The sequence below is a fragment of the Hemicordylus capensis genome, chromosome 4 (assembly GCF_027244095.1).
Source record: "Hemicordylus capensis ecotype Gifberg chromosome 4, rHemCap1.1.pri, whole genome shotgun sequence".
Classification (NCBI taxonomy): domain Eukaryota; kingdom Metazoa; phylum Chordata; class Lepidosauria; order Squamata; family Cordylidae; genus Hemicordylus; species Hemicordylus capensis.
In genome coordinates this window covers 307,682,598-307,705,307 of record NC_069660.1, presented here as the reverse complement: position 1 = coordinate 307,705,307, position 22,710 = coordinate 307,682,598, and the positions used below count along the sequence as shown (strand labels likewise).

Genomic DNA, 22,710 nt, shown 5'->3' with positions numbered 1-22,710 from the left:
AATGTGGTTCAATGTAACCACGTGATGCATATTGGGGCAACCCTGCCCCCCACCCATGCCAACTTCACATACACACAGCTGTCAGTGACTGACCAGGAGAGAGATCTTGGGGTCATGGTGGATAACTCATTGAAAGTCTCAATTCCATGTAAAGAATCATTAGGAAGGAGATTGAAAGTAAAAATGCTAATATTATAACGCGCTTATACAAATCTCTTGTGCATCCACATTTGGAGTACTGTGTATAGTTCTGGTCTCTGTATCTTAAGAAGGACAGGGGAAAGTGCAGAAGGGGGCCACCAAGATGATCAGGGGCCTGGAGCACCGTCCTCATGAGTCAAGGCTACAGCATCTGGGTCTTTTTAGTTTGAAAAAGAGGCAACTATGGGGCAGACATGATTGAGGTGTATAAAATTATGCATAGTGTGGAGAGAGTGGACATAAAGTAAGTTTTCTCCTTCTCTCACAACACTAGAACCAGGGGTCATCCCCTGAAACTGATTGCCAGGAAATTTAGGATTGGCAAAAGGAAGTACTTTTTCACACAGTGCATACTTAACCTATGGAATTCTCTGCTACAGGATGTGGTGATGGCCACCAGCCTGGATGGCTTTAAAAGGGGCTTAGACATGTTCATGGAGGACAGGACAATCCATGGCTATGAGTCTGAGGGCTATAGGCCACCTCCAGAGGCAAGATCCTTTAAATACCAGTTGCAGGAGAACAACGGCAGGAAAGAGGGCATGCCCTCAACTCTTGCCTGTGGGCTTCTCAGAGGCAGCTGGTGGGCCCATGTGTGAAACAGGATGCTGGACTAGATGGGCTTCCTTGGGCCTGATCCAGCTGGGCTGTTCTTATGTTCTTAGGTTTTCAAACAGAGGCTGGACAGCTAACTGTCAGGGATAGCATTGCAGTTTCCTACACTGAGCAGGCGGGAGGAACTAAAAGGCATCCAAGATCCCTTCAGCTTTAACATTCTACGAGTCTATGAAAATGTATAAATCACTTTTCTTTTTTCTTTTTTTATTTTCGGGATTGTGAGCCCTTTGGGGACAGGGAGCCATTTTATTTATTTATTTATTTACATCTGTGTAAACTGCTTTGGAAACTTTAGTTGAAAAGCGGTATATAAATATTCGTTGTGTTGTATTGTATTGTAGGGTCAGGGAAGAAGCTTGTGGGGGGGGGGCATTCAGTTCCCACAGCTCTAGGGCTCCTCTGTGGGAGCAATCAGCTCTGGTGCTCAGGATCTGCCGGATCTCAGAGGCTTTCCTCAAGTCTGGGGGGTCCTGACTGAGGCTCACCACCCTCCTCTGGGTGTCTCCTCAAGATCAGAGTCTGGGTAGGTTATTTCCTACAAACCCAAAGGATCCATCCAACACAACCAAAAAATTACTTCAAAATTAGATTCATCTCACAAAAGAAAATGCAGAATAAGGCAACAGATAAATAACTTACATTGCAAGGGCTGGTCTGTACTTGCATCTATCCCAGGAATCGCCCTGCCTTCCATACTGACACAGAAACAGTTTCGTCCATGGCACTGGACTGGCAGGAATCTTCCATCCTGGGTACAGGTGGGAACATACAGGTCCGTACCTGCAGGCTGGCTGCTTTTCAAGAGTTGCAGACTGTCCCTTTGCTTTTCACAGGTCGTGGGACACCTCGGGAGTCTGCCGCGGACTCTGGAGCCAGGGATTTGCCTACCGCCCAAGTCCACACACCAACAGTCCCCCAGGTGGCACTGGATTTCTTCATACCTCCCCTCTTTAGTGCATTGTGGGACAAATAGATCTTCTTCCTGCTTGGTGCAGTCTTTGGATTGCAACACAATCTTCACAACATCTGCTAAATCTTCTGCGATATTTTCAGGGACAGAAATCACATGCCACAAAAAAGTGAAGAATTCTGGGCTTTCAAGGGTGGAAGCCAGAAATTTGAGCACGTTCTGATTGTCCTGCAACGTGACCACACGCCCAAAAGTGTCCACAAGAGGTTGGCTCAGGTTGAACGTTGGTACCTCCAAGGAGAGCTGCTGGGTCAGTTCAGCAAATCCATTCCTTAACCCTACCTGCTGGAAATACCGGTCCAAATTAAGCGTGCCGCTGGTGCCAAGGGCTCCCGTGAAATTAAACTGGATCAAATTCTTCAAGAACTTCCCCCCAAAAAGGTTTTCTTGGAACTGCTTGGGATTGCTTGTGAACTGAAGGGCGACCTGAGCGAGTTCTCTTGAAGGAAACATTCCTCCAATGGCTTCACTAAAGACGGATTCAAGCATGGGTAGCTGAGAAGCACTTGCTTTTTCGAGGATGGGTGACAGCAAGCCAGAATCAACAAACATTTCCTTGAATGAAGGAGGACAAGATCTTGAAAACCTGGCTATTTTCTGGGGCTCTTGAGCAGGAGAGAATAAACCTTGCTGGTCCAAGCGCCCATTGTGTCCATAAAAAAGCCTGGAGAGAGACCATTGCCGCTCAGAGACACAAGTCTGCTCCTTTCCTAGAAAAGAAAAGAGACCTTGGATATCATGATTAAACTGGATTGGATCGATAACCCTTTTTTTTTTTTTAAGGGTTTCTCTGGTTCAAGACAGAGCAAATAAATCACATAAAGTGTCTATAAATAGGAACATAGAAAGCTGCCTTAGAATGAGTTAGAACAGGGTTTCTTAACCTTGGGCCCCCAGATGTTGTTGGACTACAACTCCCATCATCCCCAGACATGGCCTTTGTGGCTGCAGATGATGGGAGTTGTAGTCCAACAATATCTGGGGGCCCAAGGTTAAGAAACCCTGAGTTACAATGTTGGTCCATCTAGCTCATATTACACTGACTGGCAGAGGCTCTCCAAGGTTTCAGCCAGGAATCTCTCCCTGCCCTACCTAGATATGCTCAGGACTGAACCTGGGACCTTCTGCATGTAAAGAGGTTGCTCTGCCACTGACCTACAGCCCCATCCCATGATCACAACTGACACTCGAAACAGAATTGGTTGCATCTTAAGGTTTTCTTCCTCCAGAAGAAGAAGATTTTAATACCACATAACCATGTTGTGATGGAAAGCCTATAGCTGGGTGTTCCTTTGAACACAATTTAGAGGTTTTTTTGTTACTCCTTAGGAGTGTAGACCCAGTGACATACTGATTACATAGACAATGAAGCTATTCACACGATGGAGGAAAACTGGGCTAAGGGAGCCCAGCCCAGTTATCCTCCATCGTGAGAACCACTGGACTTGCGGGCGAGTCCGGTGTTTCAATGGCGGCTAGCCCACCCAAGTAGCCCTCCCCTTAAATGAGGTTTGTGGAGCGACTGCTCCACTAACCCAATTTCTATGACTGTGAGTCACGCAGTGGGACTCATGAGGAGACCCCTGACTGAGAAGCTAAAACAAGCCTCCCTGCATCAAGGGGTCTCCCCAGAATGCTCCATACACTAGACTCGGGGCATTTGGGGCTTCAGGGGGCCAGGCAGCCCCCAATCCCTGCTGCCCCTACCAATTCCGTGATCGAGGTGGTAATCGTGTGGGCAGCTGATCCATCCACCCAAGGACAGCTTGGTGATCATCTGAGGGGAGGGGTAAGTTAACCCGCTCTCCCTGTAGACCCCCACAGACACACCCAAAGCTCTTCTCATTGATCTTGAGAAGAGCTTCATTGAGGTTGTTCACACAATCAAAATCTGTGTTCTACCCAGGTTTGGGAGCTGTGTATGCTCCCAATTTTTGGTTGCATGGAAGCAAGACAGGAGGAAAACCCTGGTAGAAATGATTGTGTGGAAGCAAGGTAGGAGGAAAACCTGGGTAGCTTTTCCTCCTGTCTTGCTTCCACACAATCACTTCTACCCAGGTTTCCTCCTACCTTGCTTCCACACACACACAGCTCCCAAACCTGGGCTCAACAGTTTTTGATTATTTGAATGAACTGATAGGTTACATAGCAAGCTACCTTATCCATTGGACTATTTGCTCAAACAGTCCCATCTACACAGGCAGCAGCTTTCATGAGTTTCAGATGGGTATTTACCAGCCCCACCTAGAGATGCCGGGGTTTGAACCTGGAACTTTGGGCATGCAAAGCAGATGCTCTGCCACTGAGCTATGGTCATGGATCGACTACAAGTCTAGGATTCTAAATACCACAGTCTGGGCGCTGCACTTGCTTCCTTGTTCCCAGGCGCTCCTGCCCCTTGCTGTTCACACACCAGAACTGTCCGTCCAGCTGCCACTGTATTGCCTCATAGGCTCCAGTATCATCACACAATGGTGTATAACTGTGTTTGAAACGAACAGCAGCAAATCTCTCCATTTCGCATTTGGAGGGGCCTGCATGAGAAACACACATTGTCAACAAGGAAAACATGGAGGTCATGGGAAAGGTTTCCATTCACCTCCGTTACTGGCAACCATCCTGCCCTGCCTGCCTGTGCTGGAAGTGGCTCAAGTCTCTGCAGCACAGCTAAGCAGCGTTCTGCGAAAAGGAAGGACATCCTCCGAGGCTATTTGGCACTTGTCAAGCTCTGAGTCGGACTGTACCAGCTTGGCTCTTGTGCCATGGTGGCTGCTGATCTTCCAGAGAGGCAGGTCAGCTCTGGCTCCACCCCATTTCAGCCTCCCCCAAACAGGCAATGATATGCCATGCCAGCATTTGCCAGGCAATGATATCCATGCCACATTTTTGGCACCTGGCAATGGTGACACTTGCCAATGCAGTAGCATGACCCCATGCAGAAAGATGGATCCTATTTGCTCTTTTTGTCACATGATCCTTGATGGGCTGGAAGATGCCATCCTCCAGGGACCTGCAGTGGTGGCAGCTGAAGTGTCCGTTTTTTTCACGGGTACTCCTTGCAAAAGGAGAATGGCAGCTAAGAGCCCATATGCAGACCATGGGTCTTCACCAAATGCCTGACCTGAAGCTGGTCTCAATGAGGCCAGGAGTCCCCTGTGCCTGTAAGCTGCTGCAGTGGCACAGAGAATCAGAGACCACTAGCACCTTACTATTAATCTCTAGGGTCTCCATGCTTTCTAAGCCACACAGCCTTAGGCTACAGGTGACCAAATTTGCAGATGACACCAAACCATGGGCATCTGCCAAAAAAAAAAAATGTCCAGGGATGTGGAGGCGGAGAGGGTTTCTACATATGCATATATAAATAAAAGTGTCTACTGCTCCATGTTAATCTGGCTATGAATCTGGGGGCAATGAATCTTCCTTTGTCCCACCCTGCAGATGCACATGTACCAAACTATTCAGCATGGTGAAATCCAAAATAGAGTGTGAGGAGCACCAAAGGGGTCTTTCCAAACTGGGTGAATGGGCAACAAAATGGCAAATGTGATTCAGCATAAATAAAGGTAAAGTTATGCACACCATGGCAAAAACATCCCAGCCAGATATGCGGTGATGGGGTCTGAGCAGTCAGTGACTAACCAGGAGAGAGATCGTGGGCTTATGGTGGATTAATCAAGAAAATCATTAACCCACGGCATGGCACCTGTGAAAGCGGCAAATTCCATCCTACAGATTATTAATAAAGTGTCCAAATTTAAAAAAACTATCAATATTATAATACCTTTATGCAAATCTATGGCACAGCTACATCTGGAATAGTATGCACAGTTCTGATCACGAAGTCTCAAAAAGGATATTGCAGAGTTGGGAAAGATGCCAAAGAGGGTAACCAACATGATCATGGGGTGGAAGTATTTTCCTTACGAGGAAAAGCTACAGCATTTGAGTTTAGAAAAAGAGTTAATAAGTGAAGATGGGATACGAGCATGTGAAATTGTGCATGGGGTTGAAAAAGTGAAGAAAGAAAAGTTTCTCTCCTCTCACAACACTAGAACCAGGGGTCATCCCATGAAAACAATTAGCAGGAAATTTAGGGCAGACAAAAGGAAGTACTTCTCAGAACCCATAATTAGCCTGTGGAATTTGTTGCCACTGGACATGCTGATGGCTCCCAGCTTGGATGGCTTTAAAAGGGGATTAGACAAATTCATGGCAGACAGGTCTGTGTCAATGGCTACTAGTCTTGTTGACTGTATGCTATTGCAGGGGAGCAATGGTGGTAGAGGGGCGAAAGGGGGCATGCCTTCATTTCCTGATTGTGGGCTTCCTAGAGGCATCTAGTGGGCTGGAGAGGGAAACAGGATGCTGGACTAGATAGGCAAGGTGGTTCTTAAGTTTTTATGTACGTACATCTGAACCTGCCAGATGTAGCCAGCTGTATTCCCAGAAAACGCCTTTGCAGGATCCTAAACATGGTGGTTTCAGTAAACGTCTGAGCAGGCTCCAGGGTAGCAAAAACTGTATCATAGACATTCTCAAGCAACATTTCCAGACCTGGAAAAGAAAACAGCATTTCGGTGTTGGCTCCAGGTTCAGTATACCTGGAGAGAGTTCCACCCACCCCCTCCTTTAATTTTGCATGTCTAAAATGAAAAATCCAAGTTCCTGTAAGAAACTAAGACTAAGGGGAAACATGACAGATGTCTCTAAAATTATACATAGTGTGGAGAGAGTTGACAGAGAGAAGTTTTCTCCCTCTCTCACAACACAAGAACCAGGGGTTGTCCCAGGAAACTGAAGGTCGGGAAATGTAGGAGGCCGACAAAAGGAGGTACTTTTTCACACAGAGTGTAATTAATCTCTTAAATTCTCTGCCATGAGCTGTGGTGATGGCCACTAGCTTGTGTTGCTTTAAAAGAGGCTTGGACAAATTCATGGAGGACGGGTCTATCAATGGCTACAAGTCTGATTGGTATAGGTCACCTCCAGCCTTAGAGGCAAGATGCCTCTAGATACCAGTTGCAGGCGAGCAACAGCAAGAGAGAGAGCATGGCTTCATCGCTTGCCTGTGGGCTTCTCAGGGGCATCTGGTGGGCCACTGTGTGATACAGGGTGCTGGACTAGATGGACCTTAGGCCTGATCCAGCAGGGCTGTTCTTATGTTCTTAAACAGTTTGAACAGCTGAGTATATTTAGCCTGGAAATGAGAAGACCACAGGGAGATATGATAGCATCTTCAAATATCTGAGGAGCTGTCTCAGAGAAGATGACGATTAGTTCTTTTAAGACAGCTCCTGAGGGCAGGAATAGAACCTATGGGTTGACCTGGCAAGGAAGCAGATTCAGGGTAGACATCAGAAGGAATTTTGTAACTGTAAAAGCTGTTCAACAGGGAATAGTTTGCCTCACATAGTAGTGGGCTTGCCTTCACTGGAGGTTTCCAGGCAGATGCCAGATGCCAGGCTGCATAAGGGACTGCTCTAGAAGATCTCCAAAGTCCCTTCCATCTCTAACATACTATGATTCTGGTCTTGCTGGTCTTGTGGTAGCAAGCATGAATTGTCCTCTTTGCTAAGCAGGCTCCACCCTGGTTGCATTTGAATGGGAGACTATATGTATGAGCACTGTAAGAAATTCCACTTAGGGGATGGGGCCACTCTGGGAAGAGCACCTGCATCCAAGATAGGACCGAAATAGACTCCTTCCTGCAACCTTAGAGAAGCTGCTGCCAGCCTGTGTAAAAAACGCTGTGCTAGATGGGCCAATGGCCTGACTCTATATATGGCAGCTGCCTGTGTTCCTAATAACACCTGCACTGCTGCATTTCAAATATGAATTTGTAACAGCAAAAAAGGAATATTTCAACATATATATTGGAAGACATTCACATAATGTGAATCAAATTTTGTGTTTTTAAAAAATGTATTTATTTTGGGGTGAATTAAAGGTGGCAATCTCAGAATTTACTCATATTTCAGCCAGAGAGAAAATCTAGGTTTGCAGTGACAAAAACATTGATTTTAAATTCTCATCTCGCGGTTTAGAATATGGCGAATTCATCCATTTCACATTTTATCCTAGCCCCATGTGAACTGAATTGTGCGTGGCATCCCAGCAATGTGTGTTATATTCTATTCAGATATGTTAAAGACATCCAGAGAGATGGATAAAGAAATACTGAAATGGTAGGAAGGAACAGAATCCTTGCAAAATTTATTCAACACAATTTGTGTCACACACACAGTCACTCCTAGCATAGATCCAACAGAATTTGTCAGGCACGTACCTGTTTCCGCTAGTTCCCGCCCCAGACTGTCAGCACAGTAACAGTACCCAGAGACCTCTGGGAACAAACTTCGGAAGGAACTAAATGTCAGGAATGCTTCTGGGAATCTGAAAGGAAAACCAGCCCATTAACGAGTACAACATTTGTTGTATTCTATGCAGTTCTATGTTAGGACTTTTGTCCCAGAGGGGATCCTGTAGAGAGTGTGTGGGGTGGGGTGGAGTGGGGTGGGGTGTCCAAATGCAAAACGGAGGGAAAGGAGAAGGAGAACATTTTGAGTTCTTGCTGAATAAACCTGTAGTTAAATCTACAAAATATTTCCTTGTGTGTATGAGGGAAGCACTTAGCACCTTAAGTGGTGCAGCGGGGAAATGCTTGATGAACAAGCAGAAGGTTGCCGGTTCGAATCCCCGCTGGTACTATATCAGGCAGCAGCACTATAGGAAGGTGCTAAAAGGCATCATCTCATACTGTGCAGGAGGAGGCAATGGTAAACCTCTCCTGTATTCTACCAAAGAAAACCACAGGGCTCTGTGGGTGCCTGGAGTAGAAATTGACTTGACGGCACGCTTTACCTTTATGAGGGAAGCAGCTATAAAACACATTTGCTGTGACCAGCTGAAGACATCACGAGTGTTCCCTCTAACAGGGATTCCCAGATGTGGTTGACTACAACTCCCAGAATCCCCAAGGAAAAGCCATTGCAGCTGGGGATCCTGGGAGTTGTAATAAAACATTATCTGGGAATCTCTGTTAGAGGGAACACTGATCACAAACCCCCTCAGCATTTTGATAGCAGCTCCCTTTGAGCACCAAAAATGGCATTTAATTGAAAATGCTTGATCAGTGCAGGACACGGTGAGAGTCACGAAAGAGACACATATCTGTCTGGTTAGATGCACTACGGCCACCTTAGGGCGTAAAGCAGAATGGTGGTTCCAATGGACCCATGATTCCACGTCCCCTCCCCTGCTCTCCCACCCACATTCAGATGAAATGGAGAGCTCCCTCTGGGCTTCCTGCTGACTGCAGAGAGGAGGGGGAACTGGATGCCGGGGCTTCCTTCTTTAATGGACAGCCTCAGCAGCCAATAGCAGCGGGAGAGAGGTAGGAGCTTCCTCCCTCAACTCCGGTTGTAGAAGGGGGAAACTGCAGTGCCAGCATTCAGACGTACCGCTTATTAAACCGGATGTGAAGGGACCTCCGGTTTTGTGTTACGTGTGAATGCAGTCATTCTGTGGTTGTGTAATTTGGCCCTAAACAGCACAGATCAGCAGAAGTGCTTGGTGATTTCAGGACACATCCCATGAAGAAATCTAAGTCCTGAGAACATGAGTTGGATTCAACCACACAAAGTTTGACATACGGTGAAGCAACTGTGTGATTGGTTCACCTTCTTCCTGGCCAGCATATCTAACCATGTTCATCAGACCTACACAGCCATTTTGGTAGGCACACACAATTTTCCTACCCCAAAATAAATAGATTGTGGGTTTTTAATTTTATTCATGGTGATTTTATTTGTGGTGATTTATGGTAATTGTAATATGTTTTATATGATTTTTAGGTTTTAGCTGCTGTTTCTTTAAGTTGCAAACCACCCTGAAATTTTATATGGAGTGGTATATAAATATGTTAAATAAATAAATAAATAAATAAATAAATCTCCCCCACTCTGGGTAGTTCAAGCACCGGTTTGAGCCCTGGTTGGGCACTGGGAGCAAAAGCTTTAAGAAAGAAAAGAGCAGGTCCTTACTGCCCCATGCAGTTTCCTGTTGGGGTGGCACTCAGTCTAAGTACCCCTGCACGGCACCAGCAGGCTCGTGTAAAGACCTTTTCTCCTCTTCCTTCAAGCTCCCGCTCCCTGCTCCCAGCCAGGGCCCGAATCGGTGCTCGAACTACAGGTTGTGTACACCCCCTACCCCACTCATCCATGCTCTCTTTCTCTCCTTGCTTATCTCAGTCCCACTTCACACTTTGACAGTAAGTCCCTCCCTTTCACCTCAAAGAGCATGCAAAGTAGAAACTCCACAGTGACATTCAATCACATCTAGGAGGTTTTTCACACATGGCTGTATGCCTCGGAGTATCTGAAGAACGAATCTGCTTCCCAGCAGATTCGAGGCATTTTAATTCGAGGGATTAGATCAGGCCTGCTCAATTTAGGCCCCCCAGCTGTTTTTGAACTACAGCTCCCACAATTCCCAGCCACAGTGGCCAATAGCCACGGATTATGGGAATTGTAGGCCAACATCTGCAGGAGGGCCAAAGTTGAGCAGCCCTGGATTAGATGGACCATTCACATAGCCATCAGCACCTCCATCCACACCTTTGGAGAAAGCAGAAGCCCTGGAGTTTTGTTTTTTTCCAAAAGCTGCTGGAAATAGAGGATTTTTTTTACCCCGGACATAACTTGGGCTAAGCCAGTATTCGCAGCATCCCTTCGGAGAAAAACAAAGCCCTGTCTGTCCTGGTCCCCGATAGCCCACAGGGAGGTTGGGTTAAATCCAGCAAATATGTGGACTGGCACGCTCCAATCAGGAGTGGATTTGGGGAGTGGGGGGGGGAGCCCTGTCTGTAAAACCTCCAGGCTTGGCTTTTGTGATTTCTCTTCCCTTCTCATCCAAGGAAAGAAACTGCACGAGCAGGGCTTTGGTGTTCTTGTTGAAGAGATCTTAGTCCACATGTTATTGGAGAAGAAGGTGGAGAACAGCCACATCTGCCACTGGATTGGCCCTTCCATGATATCCAGTGAGGCAGTTGTTTCAGGCAGCAGGAGGCCCACTCACTGCACCCATCACACCCACAGCTCTTCGGGGCCAGCTACTTATACAATATGATTTGAGCTAGTTAAAGCAAAATGTCTCATAATACTTGACTCTAAACACAGACTTTCTGAAAGAATAAGTGTGTGTGTGTGTGTGTGTGTGTGTGGTGTGTGGTGTGTGTAAGAGTGATGTGTGCCCTGCAACTGGAATCCATCCTTTGAATAAAGCATTTCTACTGAGCCAGATGTTGCCACATTAATACTTTCCTGCCCTCTAGTGGCATGAACCAACACTTCACACAATTTAGGTATAGGAATATCAGGAATATTTCTATACTGCCTTTAAATTCAAAATGCTGAGTTTTCAGAATGAGTTCCATAGCAAACGGAGAAGAAGACACTTCTCTGTCCCCAAAGGGTTTGCAATCTAAAAAGGAGGCGCAAGGAAGACACCAGCAAGCAGCTTTTAGGAGAGACTCTGTGCTGGGATGAACAGCATACCATTTTGCAGCCAACATTTCACAGAGGGCTACACCTACAACAACCAATTTTTATCTCAGAGATGACTGCCCAAGCCATTCATGAAGACTGGATTCCACCCACCATAGACTGTGCACTGCACAATGACTCAGTCTTCATTTCCTCACAGATCTCTTCTGTCCAGTACCTTACCGGCTCCACTAGGTATCCACTAGGACAGGAGAGGACTTCTCTATTATTTTTAGATTGTAAGCCTTTTGGGGACAGGGAATCAGCTTATTCATTTTTCTATGTAAACCACTTTGTGAACTTTGTTGAATTGTGGTATATTGATGATGATGATGATGATGATGATGATGATGATGATGATGATGATGATGATATTTACACACAGTCTACTAGATGTTATTGACTGGATTTGGTGATTTAATTATTGGGCCCTTTCCAAGGGTCTAGGATGACTAAAGAAGAATTTTGATGCTGAGTTTGTTCTTCTGGTAGCTCTACAATCTCCAGCCCTGGTTGCTCAGCTGAAGATCCTGAGTCTTGTAACCCATTTTTCTACCAGTGCCCGGGGACCCTAGCACTTGACACAGCCCTTGTTCACCCGGGCAACGATCGATCTGGTATAGAATTTGTTTTTCTTGTTCTCACCATGGTTATGGGATAGGCACATTTAGTCTGGCTTCTCAGCAGAGGACTGTCTGGTTTGGGTGACCCTCCAGCATAGCCCTCTGCATCCTCGAAGCTCACAAGCCCCTCCTCTTCATCAAGGTAGTAGTGTCCATATCATCATCAATCATCATCATCATCATCATCATCATCTCGCTAATAGATAAACCATTCAGAAATTAAATGCATTCCATGGCCATTTGGAAGCAACCAGTGCATTTCAGTGGGCATTCCCCGTCATTCATTTTAAGACGTCCTGACACTAGTCCACAATAGAACTGGCATGCTGCTGGTCCCAGGTTCAATCCCTGGCAGCATCTCCAAGGAGGGCTGAGAAGGACTCCTGCCTGAAACCATGGAGAGCCTCTGCCAGTCAGTGTAGACAATACTGAGCTAGATGGACCAAGGGCTGACTTGTCCCCTGCTAACTGAGCCAAGAGGCACCTTTTCAAAGTGGTGATGATTCTCTTTGTTGAGCAGTGGGGAGAGCAACTGGCCCTGTCCAGCCCCAGCACAGCATCCCTCCAGTGGCTGATTTCCGTCCTGTGTCATCCAGTGGCATTGTGGCCCTGGCAGCAGCCCATGTGCAAATGTTCTGGTGGGCTGCCGCTTTTGCCGTCGCTGCCGCCACCCCCTCATGCTGCAGCTCCCCCAGTCCTCGTCTGCCCCAGCCCCTCCACTCACACACCACCACAGCAGCCCCAGCAGCCACTACATCCAGCACAGGGAAGCCAGCCAGCTGTGGACTGCATGGGGCAGAGATGTCATCGTACTGTGCCACCATCGGCTTGCTTCCCTTTGCCAGCTGCAGTGGTTAGTGGGGTCGTGGCAGCCAGCCGCAGGAGGGTGGGTGGGGCAGTGGCAGGTGGTGAATGGTCCCCTCTCCCTGGCGGGGGCCCCAGAAACCCTTGTTCTTTGCACACGGCTACACCTGCCCTGGGGCAATCCATTTCCCCTCCCCACCCCACACTCAGAAGGACTGCAGTCCTCAGCTGTGTTTAAACTGTATGAATCAAAACCTATCCTCGGATGTCTTCACAATTAAGGCAGGGGCTCTCAAATCGAGGTCCCCAGATGATGTTGGACTACAGCTCCCCTCATCCCCAGCCACAATGGCCAAAGGCCATCTAGGAACCCCTGGGTTAAGGCACCACTAAGCCCTCTCAGTTGATCTTAAGCACTCTTAAGATCACTTAAGATGACTTTAATAGATCTTAAGATCACTTAAGATGACTTTAATAGATCTTAAGATCACTTAAGATGACTTTAATAGACCTTAAGATCACTTTAATAGATCTTAAACACTCAAAGAATTGTTTATTTTTATGTAGCACCATGCATCTACATGGTGCTTTCCAGAAGAGGAGAGGAGAAGTCCCTGCCCCCAAAGGGCACACAATCTAGAAACCGACACAATGGAGAAAGTGGAGCCAGCTTGGGTAGAGGAACCTCATTCCATTTACACAAACTTAGGCTTGGCTGCGGAGTGCATCTTCCAAGTACCCACATAATGGTACTGTGAAGATTATATGAGGGCTAGAAGGACTTGCCCATACTTGTTACCAGTGGAATCAGCTGCACTTCAAATACTCTACCAACCACTACACCATTTGTAACAATATACTCCTTCTACCTGTTAAAATTGTGAATGAGATCAAAGACCATCCTGTCCGTCGTGTTGACAAACTTGCACTGAACAGGCAGAAAATCCCCGTCAGGAGAGCACTGGGGTGGGCTTTTTTCCCCAACACCATGCAGAATGCGACGATCTCGGATCTCACATTTCCCAGGGCCTGAGTGACAAACACATGACATTTGATATGATAACATGTTGAGGGTGCTATTACAGAACTGCTGTCGCGTAGTGGAGCTGTAGTTTTTTCTAAGGGTGCCGAGAGAGCCCTTCACAGAACTACAGTTCCCAGTTTGGCGAAAGGGCACTGGGAAGGAAGGAAACTACGACTAGTTGACATTTATAATCACTATACACACAGCATGACTTACATTGACTTGGCTTCCCTCTCTGCCTTGTGCCATAAATTTCCATGCCTTCAGCATCCACGCACCAACACTGCCCCTGACCCATGTCACACTGTACTGGGTCGAAATCACCAGAATCCAGACATTGTGGGATGTAGGATGTTGTGCTGCTGTTGATGTACCGACTGACCAGGATCCGCTGCTTTTGCAGCTGGCAGAAGGACAAACCTATGGCAAGACGAAGCATCATTAACCTTTGTATATTTCTGCATTTTTGGAAAACATTATTATTTATTATTATTATTTTATATTTTATATCCCACTCTTCCTCCAAGGAGCCCAGAGCGGTGTACTACATACTTGGTTTCTCCTCACAACAACCCTGTGAAGCAGGTTAGGCTGAGAGAGAAGTGACTGGCCCAGAGTCACCCAGCTAGTTTCATGGCTGAATGGGGATTTGAACTCAGGTCTCCCCGGTCCTAGTCCAGCACTCTAACCGCTACACCACGCTGGCTCAGCATAAGGAGAACACTGCCAAGTTCGCCTTATGCCGAGACTGGTTGGGATTTATTTCTGGTGTATAGTGCCCCCAAGCAGGTGCAGAGTGATTTCTCTTCCTGCAAGAGCACTCTTTTGGTTGTCTAAAGGCTATCCATACATACGATGAAGTGTGGTATTCTGCACCTCATCTGTGGCCTATCTCCCTAGAGCAGCAGAGGCTCAATGGGCCAAAATGCTGCTGGCCAAGACATTCAGCAGCCCGGATTGGGACATCAGGAGGCCAGTCAATGAAGGGAAGAGGTATGTCTCTATTCTGATTTTACTTAGCTTCACTTTTGCTGCAACCCAAGAACTGGTGCTCATCCCATGAAACTGATTGGACTGCAAATAAAAATGCGAATATCATAGTGCCCTTAAATAGATCACATTTGGAATACTGTGTTCAGTTCTAGTCACCGTATCTTAAGAAGGACATTGTAGAACTGGAAAAGATGCAGAACAGAGCAACCAAGATGACCAGGGGCCTGGAGCACCTTCCGTATGAGGCAAGGCTAAAGCATCCAGGGCTCTTTCGTTAACTACAAAGAGACATGACAGAGGTGCATACAATTATGCATGGAGTAATGGCGCAGTGGGGAAATGATTTGATTAGCAAGCCAGAAGTTGCCAGTTCAAATTCTAGCTGGTATGTTTCCCAGACTATGGGAAACACCTATATCGGGCAGCAGCGATATAGGAAGGTGCTGAAAGGCATCATCTCATACTGAGAGAGAGGAGGAGGCAAAGGTAAACCCCTCCTGTATTCTACCAAAGACAACCACGAGGCTCTGGTCTCCAGGAGTTGACACCGACTCGATGGCACACTTTACCTTTAGAGAGAGTGGACAGAGGGGAATTTTTCTCCCTCTCTCGCAATACTAGAAGCAGAGGTCATCCCACGAAATTGATGGCCAGGAAATTTAGGGCCAACCCCCCAAAAAACACCAAAACCACGCAAAAAACTTTTTTACACAGTGCATAATTAATTGATGTAATTTTCTGCCACAGGATGTAGTGATGGCCATCAATTTGTGTGGCCTTAAAAGGGGCTTAGACAAATTCATGGAGGACAGGTCTATCAATGCTACTAGCCAGGTGGCTATAGCCCGCCTCCAGACTAAGAGGCAGGAGGCCTCCAAATCCCAGTTGCAGGGGAGCAACAGCAGGAGATAGGGCATTCCCTCACATCTGTGGGCTTTCTAGAGGCATCGGGCAGGGGGCACTGTGTGAAACAGGATGCGGGACTAGATAGGTCTTGGGCCTGATCCAGCAGGGCTGTTCTTATGTAAGAGATTCAGGACAGAGAGGGGCTAAGTACTTCTTCACACCGCACAACATTGATTTGCAGAGCTGATTGCCACATGATGAAGTGATGGGCAGTAGTTCAGATGGCTTTAAACCTTATTGGCTTAGGAGAGTTATGAACAGGGCAGAATGTCAAGCGACCTAGCCAAATTGTATCCTTTTACTGCTCTTTGATCAACACTTCCCCCGCCCCGTATGAATGAAAGTGTGTTTCAACTGTTCCAACAACAACAAACATTCATATTCTGTGATCCTGTGAATGCCCCCTACAAAGAACATTGTTCCCAGCCGCAAAGGCATGCCAATGGCTGACTTACAAGCTATGGGAGATCCAGTCTGTCTGCTACCTGGTACCTCGGCTCCTTTGTCATCTACACACCAGCAGGAGAGGTGATTGTTATCACACTGCATGTTCCTAGTAGGCAACCAATAAAGATTTCCTGTGTTATTAGACTTGTACCTCAGAGATATATCTATAAATCACAAGTCCCTAATCCTGATCATGGCAAACATCCCCAAAAAACCATTACACATCTTCAAGTGTTGTGGTGGCACCCTCAGCCAACTACCTCCCCATGGACCAACCAACAAGGACAAAGAAAATGAGGCCTCATTGACCCATGCAGAAGAAAGAAGTGGTAGAGTCTTGAGGCAGTAGACTGTACCACTCTTGACTGTTGTCCTGCTTAGTACTGCTCAACATTCTCTTGGTGTACAAAAACGCAAGTGGAAAACTAGCACAGCAAGGGGAAAATTTAGCTAGTGCACGCTCGCACGCGCGCTCTCACTCTCGCTCGCTCTCTGTGATGTCATCATTTTTCACTGCAAAGAAGAGTTGCTTTTTTAATGTTCAAACCCTCATGTTTTAATTTCCACATACAGGGGAAGCATTCAAAAATGCCATCTCTCACTTGCAGTCTGAGGTGCTATAGTCCTATTGACTACCACAGGACTGGGATTCTACCATCTTATTCAGCTGTATGTATGGACCATGTTTGGACACACCCAGAGATGCTAAGCTGCAACCCGGAGAAGACATATGTTTGTTTTTTAATAGCTTTGAAGTGGAATTGGAGGCTACAGTCATGGCATCTTCCATCCTGTTCCTCCCCCCTGCCTCCATGTCCTTCACCTATTTTCAGGCAACACCACCAGGGTTGCTAACCATTCAATGTTTTTCTGGATTACACATTCATTCAGGTGTCCCAAGGGCTCTCAGACTTAGAAGGTGCTGGACTAAAACTCTCAACAATGGTCATTGTGGCTGGGGATGATGGAAGTTGTAGTCGAACACCTTCTGGGGATCTACATTTGAGAACCCCCGCGGTATCCAATACTGAGTTCTGAACAGCCAATAAATCTACAATTTGGCTGACCCTGCCAGTCACTCTCTAGACTCCATCCTGGGCTTCACATGACCCACCAGATTCCTTTAGGCTCCACTCCAAGATATCACATTCTGTCCTTGCTCTGAGTGGTTACGGACAACCATTTTGCCCAAGACTTCAGCACGGATTTACTACGGGCCAAATTATCCTTATCACCTGTCAGGATCAGATAGACCAGGGATTCTCAAGGTTGGGTCCCCAGATGTACTTGGACTTCAACTCCCATAACCCCCAGTCCCAGTAGCCTTTGGTTGGGGATAATGGGAGTTGAAGTCCAAGAACATCTGGAGATCCAGCATTGAGAATCCCTGTGATAGACAATCAAGGTGCCCTGGGGTGGAAAGCTACTGAGTCATCCATATGGGCTCACCCTTCCTGCACTGGCTCCACCCAGTTCAACTAGTTTGCAAAAATAAGTTGACAAGCAATAGAATTCATCCCGTCTTACATGGGGCAAAATAAGAGTCTTGCTTCACCTTAAGTGGTGCAGTGGGGAACTGCTTGACTAGCAAGCAGAAGGTTGTCGGTTCAAATCCCCACTGGTATGTCTCCCAGACTATGGGAAACGCCTGTACTGGGCAGCAGTGATCTAGGAAGATGCTGAAAGGCATCATCTCATACTGCGGGGGAGGAGGCAATGGTAAACCCCTCCTGTATTCTACCAAAGACAACCACAGGGCTCTGTGAGCGCCAGGAGTCAAAATCGATTCGATGGCACATTTTACTTTACGTACTTTACTTGTTCTAGCAGGAAGGGGTCTGATCTTGTCCTGATCTTTGAAGTTCCTTTCAGAAGTACACATGACATTTTATATTTATGTTTTATTCAGATTTGACTCTCAGTGCGTATATTGTATTATATATTTATTGTATCACATGGTTATATCTTGTGTTTATTCCCCACAGAGCTCAGGGCAGTGGACATGGGGTCCCCCATCCAGGCACTGACTAGACTTGGAACTGCTTAGCTTGAGCCAGGTGACCGTATACCCTCAGACTGTGTCTCAGGTAAGATGGTTCCCATAACCAGCCAAATCAAGATGTTATGCAATCCATGTTGGTGTATAAAGTGTAAAGGGAGAATCAGGCTCTGCTGATCTTATGCTTAGTAAACATTGGATGAGTCCGCAGAGGAGGACATCTAGCCTAACATCTCCCGTCATGCTACTGGATTATCCTTACCTGAACTGGCCATCTTCCAAGCACTGAGGGACATAACCTTCGCCTCCCTGAAAGGCCTTTTCCCTCTGAAGTTCGCATGGCCGAAGAGGCTGGGTTTCTGCCTGGTACTCTGAGAACCACAACAAATATGCAACTGTTTGAGGAGAAGCTTCCATCCTCATCCCTGTAATCCCATTATCACATTCCCAACCTTGGGCCTCCAGATATAGTTGGGCTGCAACTCCCATCATCACCAGGCACAAAGGCCTTTAGCCACCCTGATCACTCTGGATGCCCAAGAGATATGTATCCAGGGATTTTAACAAAAGGATCATCATGATTCTGGAGAGTCGGGGGATTCTGCTCATAACCTTGCAATGTTAATACCCAGCAGGGGCATAGCAAGGTTGGAGTGGGCCCAGAGACAAGATTTTAAAATGGCCCCCTCTCACTGAAGCCTATGTGCTACAATAGAACATCAGCCTAAACTATTTTTAAAACAGTTTTGTAAATTGTGGATGATGCAAGTCAATGAATGGTACTAGAGAAAGACATGCTGTTCTGGTAGCTCCAGGTCTTAACACTCACATCAGTTTCGGAGAATGAATATAACTGAAGGAAGCCCGGGCGGGTTCGCGGCTGGGGGAGTCAGTCATGTGACTTGCCTCTGGGGCCCCCACCAAGGCAGTGGGCCCCCAGACAACTGTCTCCCTTTGCCCTATTATAGCGATACCCCTACAGCAAAGCCTGGTGAAGTGAGGTCACGTCCTCAGGCTAAAGGGCGGGGCAGAGAAACCATTTGGATTCCAGAGATAAAACAGTTTAAAATTTTATTGCACAGCAGAACAATGATTCAGAGCAGCAGTAGCCAAGCAGCAAACTTCATGCAATGTTAAAGGCACCATTAGCCCTAACTGGGGCTTGTCTTTATTTGTTTGTTTATTAGATTTATATACCGCCTTTCCAAAATGGCTCAGGGCGGTTTACAACACGATAAAAACAATGAAAACAAATTAACAGTTAAAATCAAACTATAAAACAGGATAAAACAGCTAAAAAAACCCTGGAAAATCAGGGCAACAATTTAAAACAATTCAAAACAGTTAGTCAATCATTTAAAAACCATGAAAGGCCAGGCCAAACCGATAGGTTTTAAGGGCTCTCCTGAAGGACAGTAATGAACTCAAATTACGGATTTCTGCCGGGAGTGTATTCCACAGCCCAGGAGCAGCTACAGAAAAGGCCCACCGACGAACCGGTGGCAACTGGAGACAGACTTCCTCAGATGACCTTAACGTGCGGTGGGGATCATATAGAAGAAGGTGCTCTCTAAGATAACTCGGACCCAAGCCGTTCAGGGCTTTAAAGGTAATAACAAGCACTTTGTATTTTGCCTGGAAACATATCGGCAGCCAGTGTAACTGTTTCAAAGCAGGCATAATATGGTCTCTCCCAGAGACCAATCTGGCTGCCACATTCTTTAGTCAGTAGAATGCCACAGCATCGTAGAATCCATGCTGTCACATTGCAGTAGTAAACAGCTCATTAATTATTAGTTATATCCCGCCCCTCCAGTATGATAAGATACAATACTAGTGGCCTTTAGGACTGAGATCCTCTCAATACCAGTTGCAGGGGAGAAACATCAGGAAAGAAGGCATGCCCTCAACTCCTGCCTGTAGGCTGCCAGTGGCATCTGATGGACCACTGTGTGAAACAGGATGCTGGACTAGATGGGTCTTGGGCCTGATCCAGCAGGGCTGTTCTTATGTTCTGAGTCTGAACCTTCTCTGCAAGGGAATGCTTTAAACAACAGCTGGAAGCTTGGAGGTGACTGAGGTGTGGATGGCCATCAAAGATGATCTCCTCCACCACCACCAGCTCCAGCAACTGACCAGGGACTCAAAGAAAAAAGATGATGAAAGAGTGAGATGCAAACCACCCCATGTCCTCTTCCCAACACACTAACCCAATTGCTTATATTCGTCTCTTCTGGTGATTTTAAATAGTAAATGGCGGATATACTGAGCAACGTTCTGTCTGCCTTTTAAAAGAACATGCACGTGCTGTTCATGAGTGCTCATGCGCAAAATACAATAACTGTGCAAATGCACTTGCACGGCAGACATCCATTATTTCCAGTGGCCTCCCATTGCACAACTGCATCCTTGCAGTTCTGCCCAAGAACACTCTCGTGCCACTGTTTGTACATTTCATTAAGAGGCAGACGAGATATTGCACAGTATGTCAGCCACTCTCTTTGAAAGCCAATCATGACAGAAAGTTTGAGCATTAAAAAGGGGCATAATGTAAGAGCCACCTAATGGCACAGTGTTGAAATGACTTGATTAGCAAGCCAGAGGTTGTTGTTATTGTTATTAACCTGATTTCTATACCGCCCTTCCAAAAATGGCTCAGGGCAGTATACACAGAGAAAGAATGAATGAATGAATGAACAGGCTCCCTGGCTGGGGGTGGATAGGGCCAGTTACTCCCCCAGCTGCTAAATAAAGAGAATCACCACGTTAAAAGGTGCCTCTTTGCCAAGTTAGCAGGGGTGACTAACAGGTTAGCAGGTTGTCAGTTCGAATCCCCACTGGTATTTTCCCAGACTATGGGAAACTCCTAGATTGGGCAGCAGCGACATAGGAAGATGCTGAAAGGCATAATCTCATACTGTGCAGGAGATGGCAATGGTAACCCCCCACCCTGTATTCTACCAAAGACAAACACAGGGCTCTGTGGTTGCCAGGAGTCGACACCGACTCAATGGCACACTTTACTTTAATTATATCCATGGGTTGCATTTATTGGATCATTAATTCAACTATGAAACTTAGACTGGCTTGCTCCACTGCACGAAGTGGGACAGAGGAGGCTGCCTTATACCATGTCAGACCTGTGGTCCAACTGGCTCAGATGACTGGTAGTGGCTGTCCAAGGTTTGAGACAGGAGTCTTTCCCAACCCTACCTGGTGATGCCATGGATTGAACTTGAGAGCTTCTACATGTTAGCTGATGCTCTGCTACTGAGCTACATCCCCCATCCCCTAAGGGGAATATCTTTCAGTAGACCATGCTCACATATAGTCACCTATCCAAATGCAAATTGGGGCAGAGCCTGCTTAGCAAAGGGGACCATTCATCTGATCTATCCCAGAGTAAAGGTTTTCTTAAGGCCACCTGAGAAGGGTTTGGCAGCCTGGTTCTTCCATGCTGAGTCCCAGTGGTACATCCCCTTTGAGTAGGGAAAAGCAAAGCCTGTAAATCACCTGCATCATTCTAAGTTTAGGGACGGTTTCAAGTCAAGAAAAAGAGATGCGCTTACCAAATATATTGGCTGCTGCTATATCAGCAAAGCAAAGCAGAGTGCTAAGAAGCAAGGAGCCCATTCTGGGAAGCAGGACAGCTGACACCATGCTGTGCAGAAGGATCTGGACCTGCACATTTGGTGTGATTTTCAGCCAGGCTTTTATAGCAACAGTTGCTTGGCTAGTGCCACTTAAGAAACGGCCAGCTGGGCACTGAAGGGGCTTAATGACGCAGGTTCTGTTTCTAAGAAAGTCACAAGGGCTGTTGACTTGAATTGTGCTCACCTTCGGTTGCTTCATCGCAGCTCTCCTGCATGTGATAAGAACATAAAAACAGCCCTGCTGGATCAGGCTCAAGACCCATCTAGTCCAGCATCCTGTTTCACACAATGGCCCACCAGATGCTGCTGGAAGTCTACAGGCAGGAGTTGAGGGCATGCCCTCTCTCCTGCTGTTACTCCCCTGCAACTGGTACTCAGAGGTATCCTGTCTTTGAGGCTGGAGGTGGCCTATAGTCCTCCAACTAGTACCCGGTGATAGACCTCTCCTCCATGAAGCTATCCAAACGCCACTTAAAGGTTGTTTGCTGTCACCACATCTTGTGGCAGAGAATTCCACAAGTTGATTGTGCATTGTGTGAAAAAATACTTCTGTTTGTTGGTCCTAAATTTCATGGGACGACCTCTGGTCCTAGTGTTATAGGAGAGGGAGAAGAATTTCTCTCTATCCACTTTCTCCACACCATGCATGATCTTATAGACCTCTATCATGTCTCCCCATAGTCATCTTTTTTCTAAAGTAAATAGCCCCAGGTGTTGTAGCCTTGCCTCATAAGAAAGGTGCTCTAGGCCCCTGATCATCTTGGTTGCCCTCTTCTGCACCTTTTCCAATTCTACAATGTCCTTTTTTAGATGTGGTGATCAGAACTGTACGCAGTACTCCAGGTGTGGCTGCACCATATTTTTGTATAAGGGCATTATATTAGCCATTTTATTTTCAGTCCCCTTCCTAATGATCGCTAGCATGGA

The 22,710-nt window shown here is 46.6% G+C and overlaps 1 protein-coding gene across 1 annotated transcript in view; it reads right to left on the bottom strand.

The window, feature by feature from the left end:
- Positions 1-21,763, bottom strand: part of TG (thyroglobulin) — a 240,257-nt gene extending 218,494 nt beyond the window's left edge. The window contains exons 1-9 of the mRNA XM_053245969.1: positions 21,700-21,763; positions 18,393-18,501; positions 16,140-16,237; positions 14,002-14,205; positions 13,631-13,790; positions 8,079-8,185; positions 6,203-6,346; positions 4,138-4,323; positions 1,459-2,499 (exon numbers count right to left, since the gene is read on the bottom strand). Of these exons, the coding sequence (XP_053101944.1) occupies positions 1,459-2,499; positions 4,138-4,323; positions 6,203-6,346; positions 8,079-8,185; positions 13,631-13,790; positions 14,002-14,205; positions 16,140-16,237; positions 18,393-18,501; positions 21,700-21,763 (2,113 nt within the window). The remainder of the gene's footprint in view (positions 1-1,458; positions 2,500-4,137; positions 4,324-6,202; positions 6,347-8,078; positions 8,186-13,630; positions 13,791-14,001; positions 14,206-16,139; positions 16,238-18,392; positions 18,502-21,699) is intronic.
- Between the last annotated feature and the right edge of the window lie 947 nt (positions 21,764-22,710).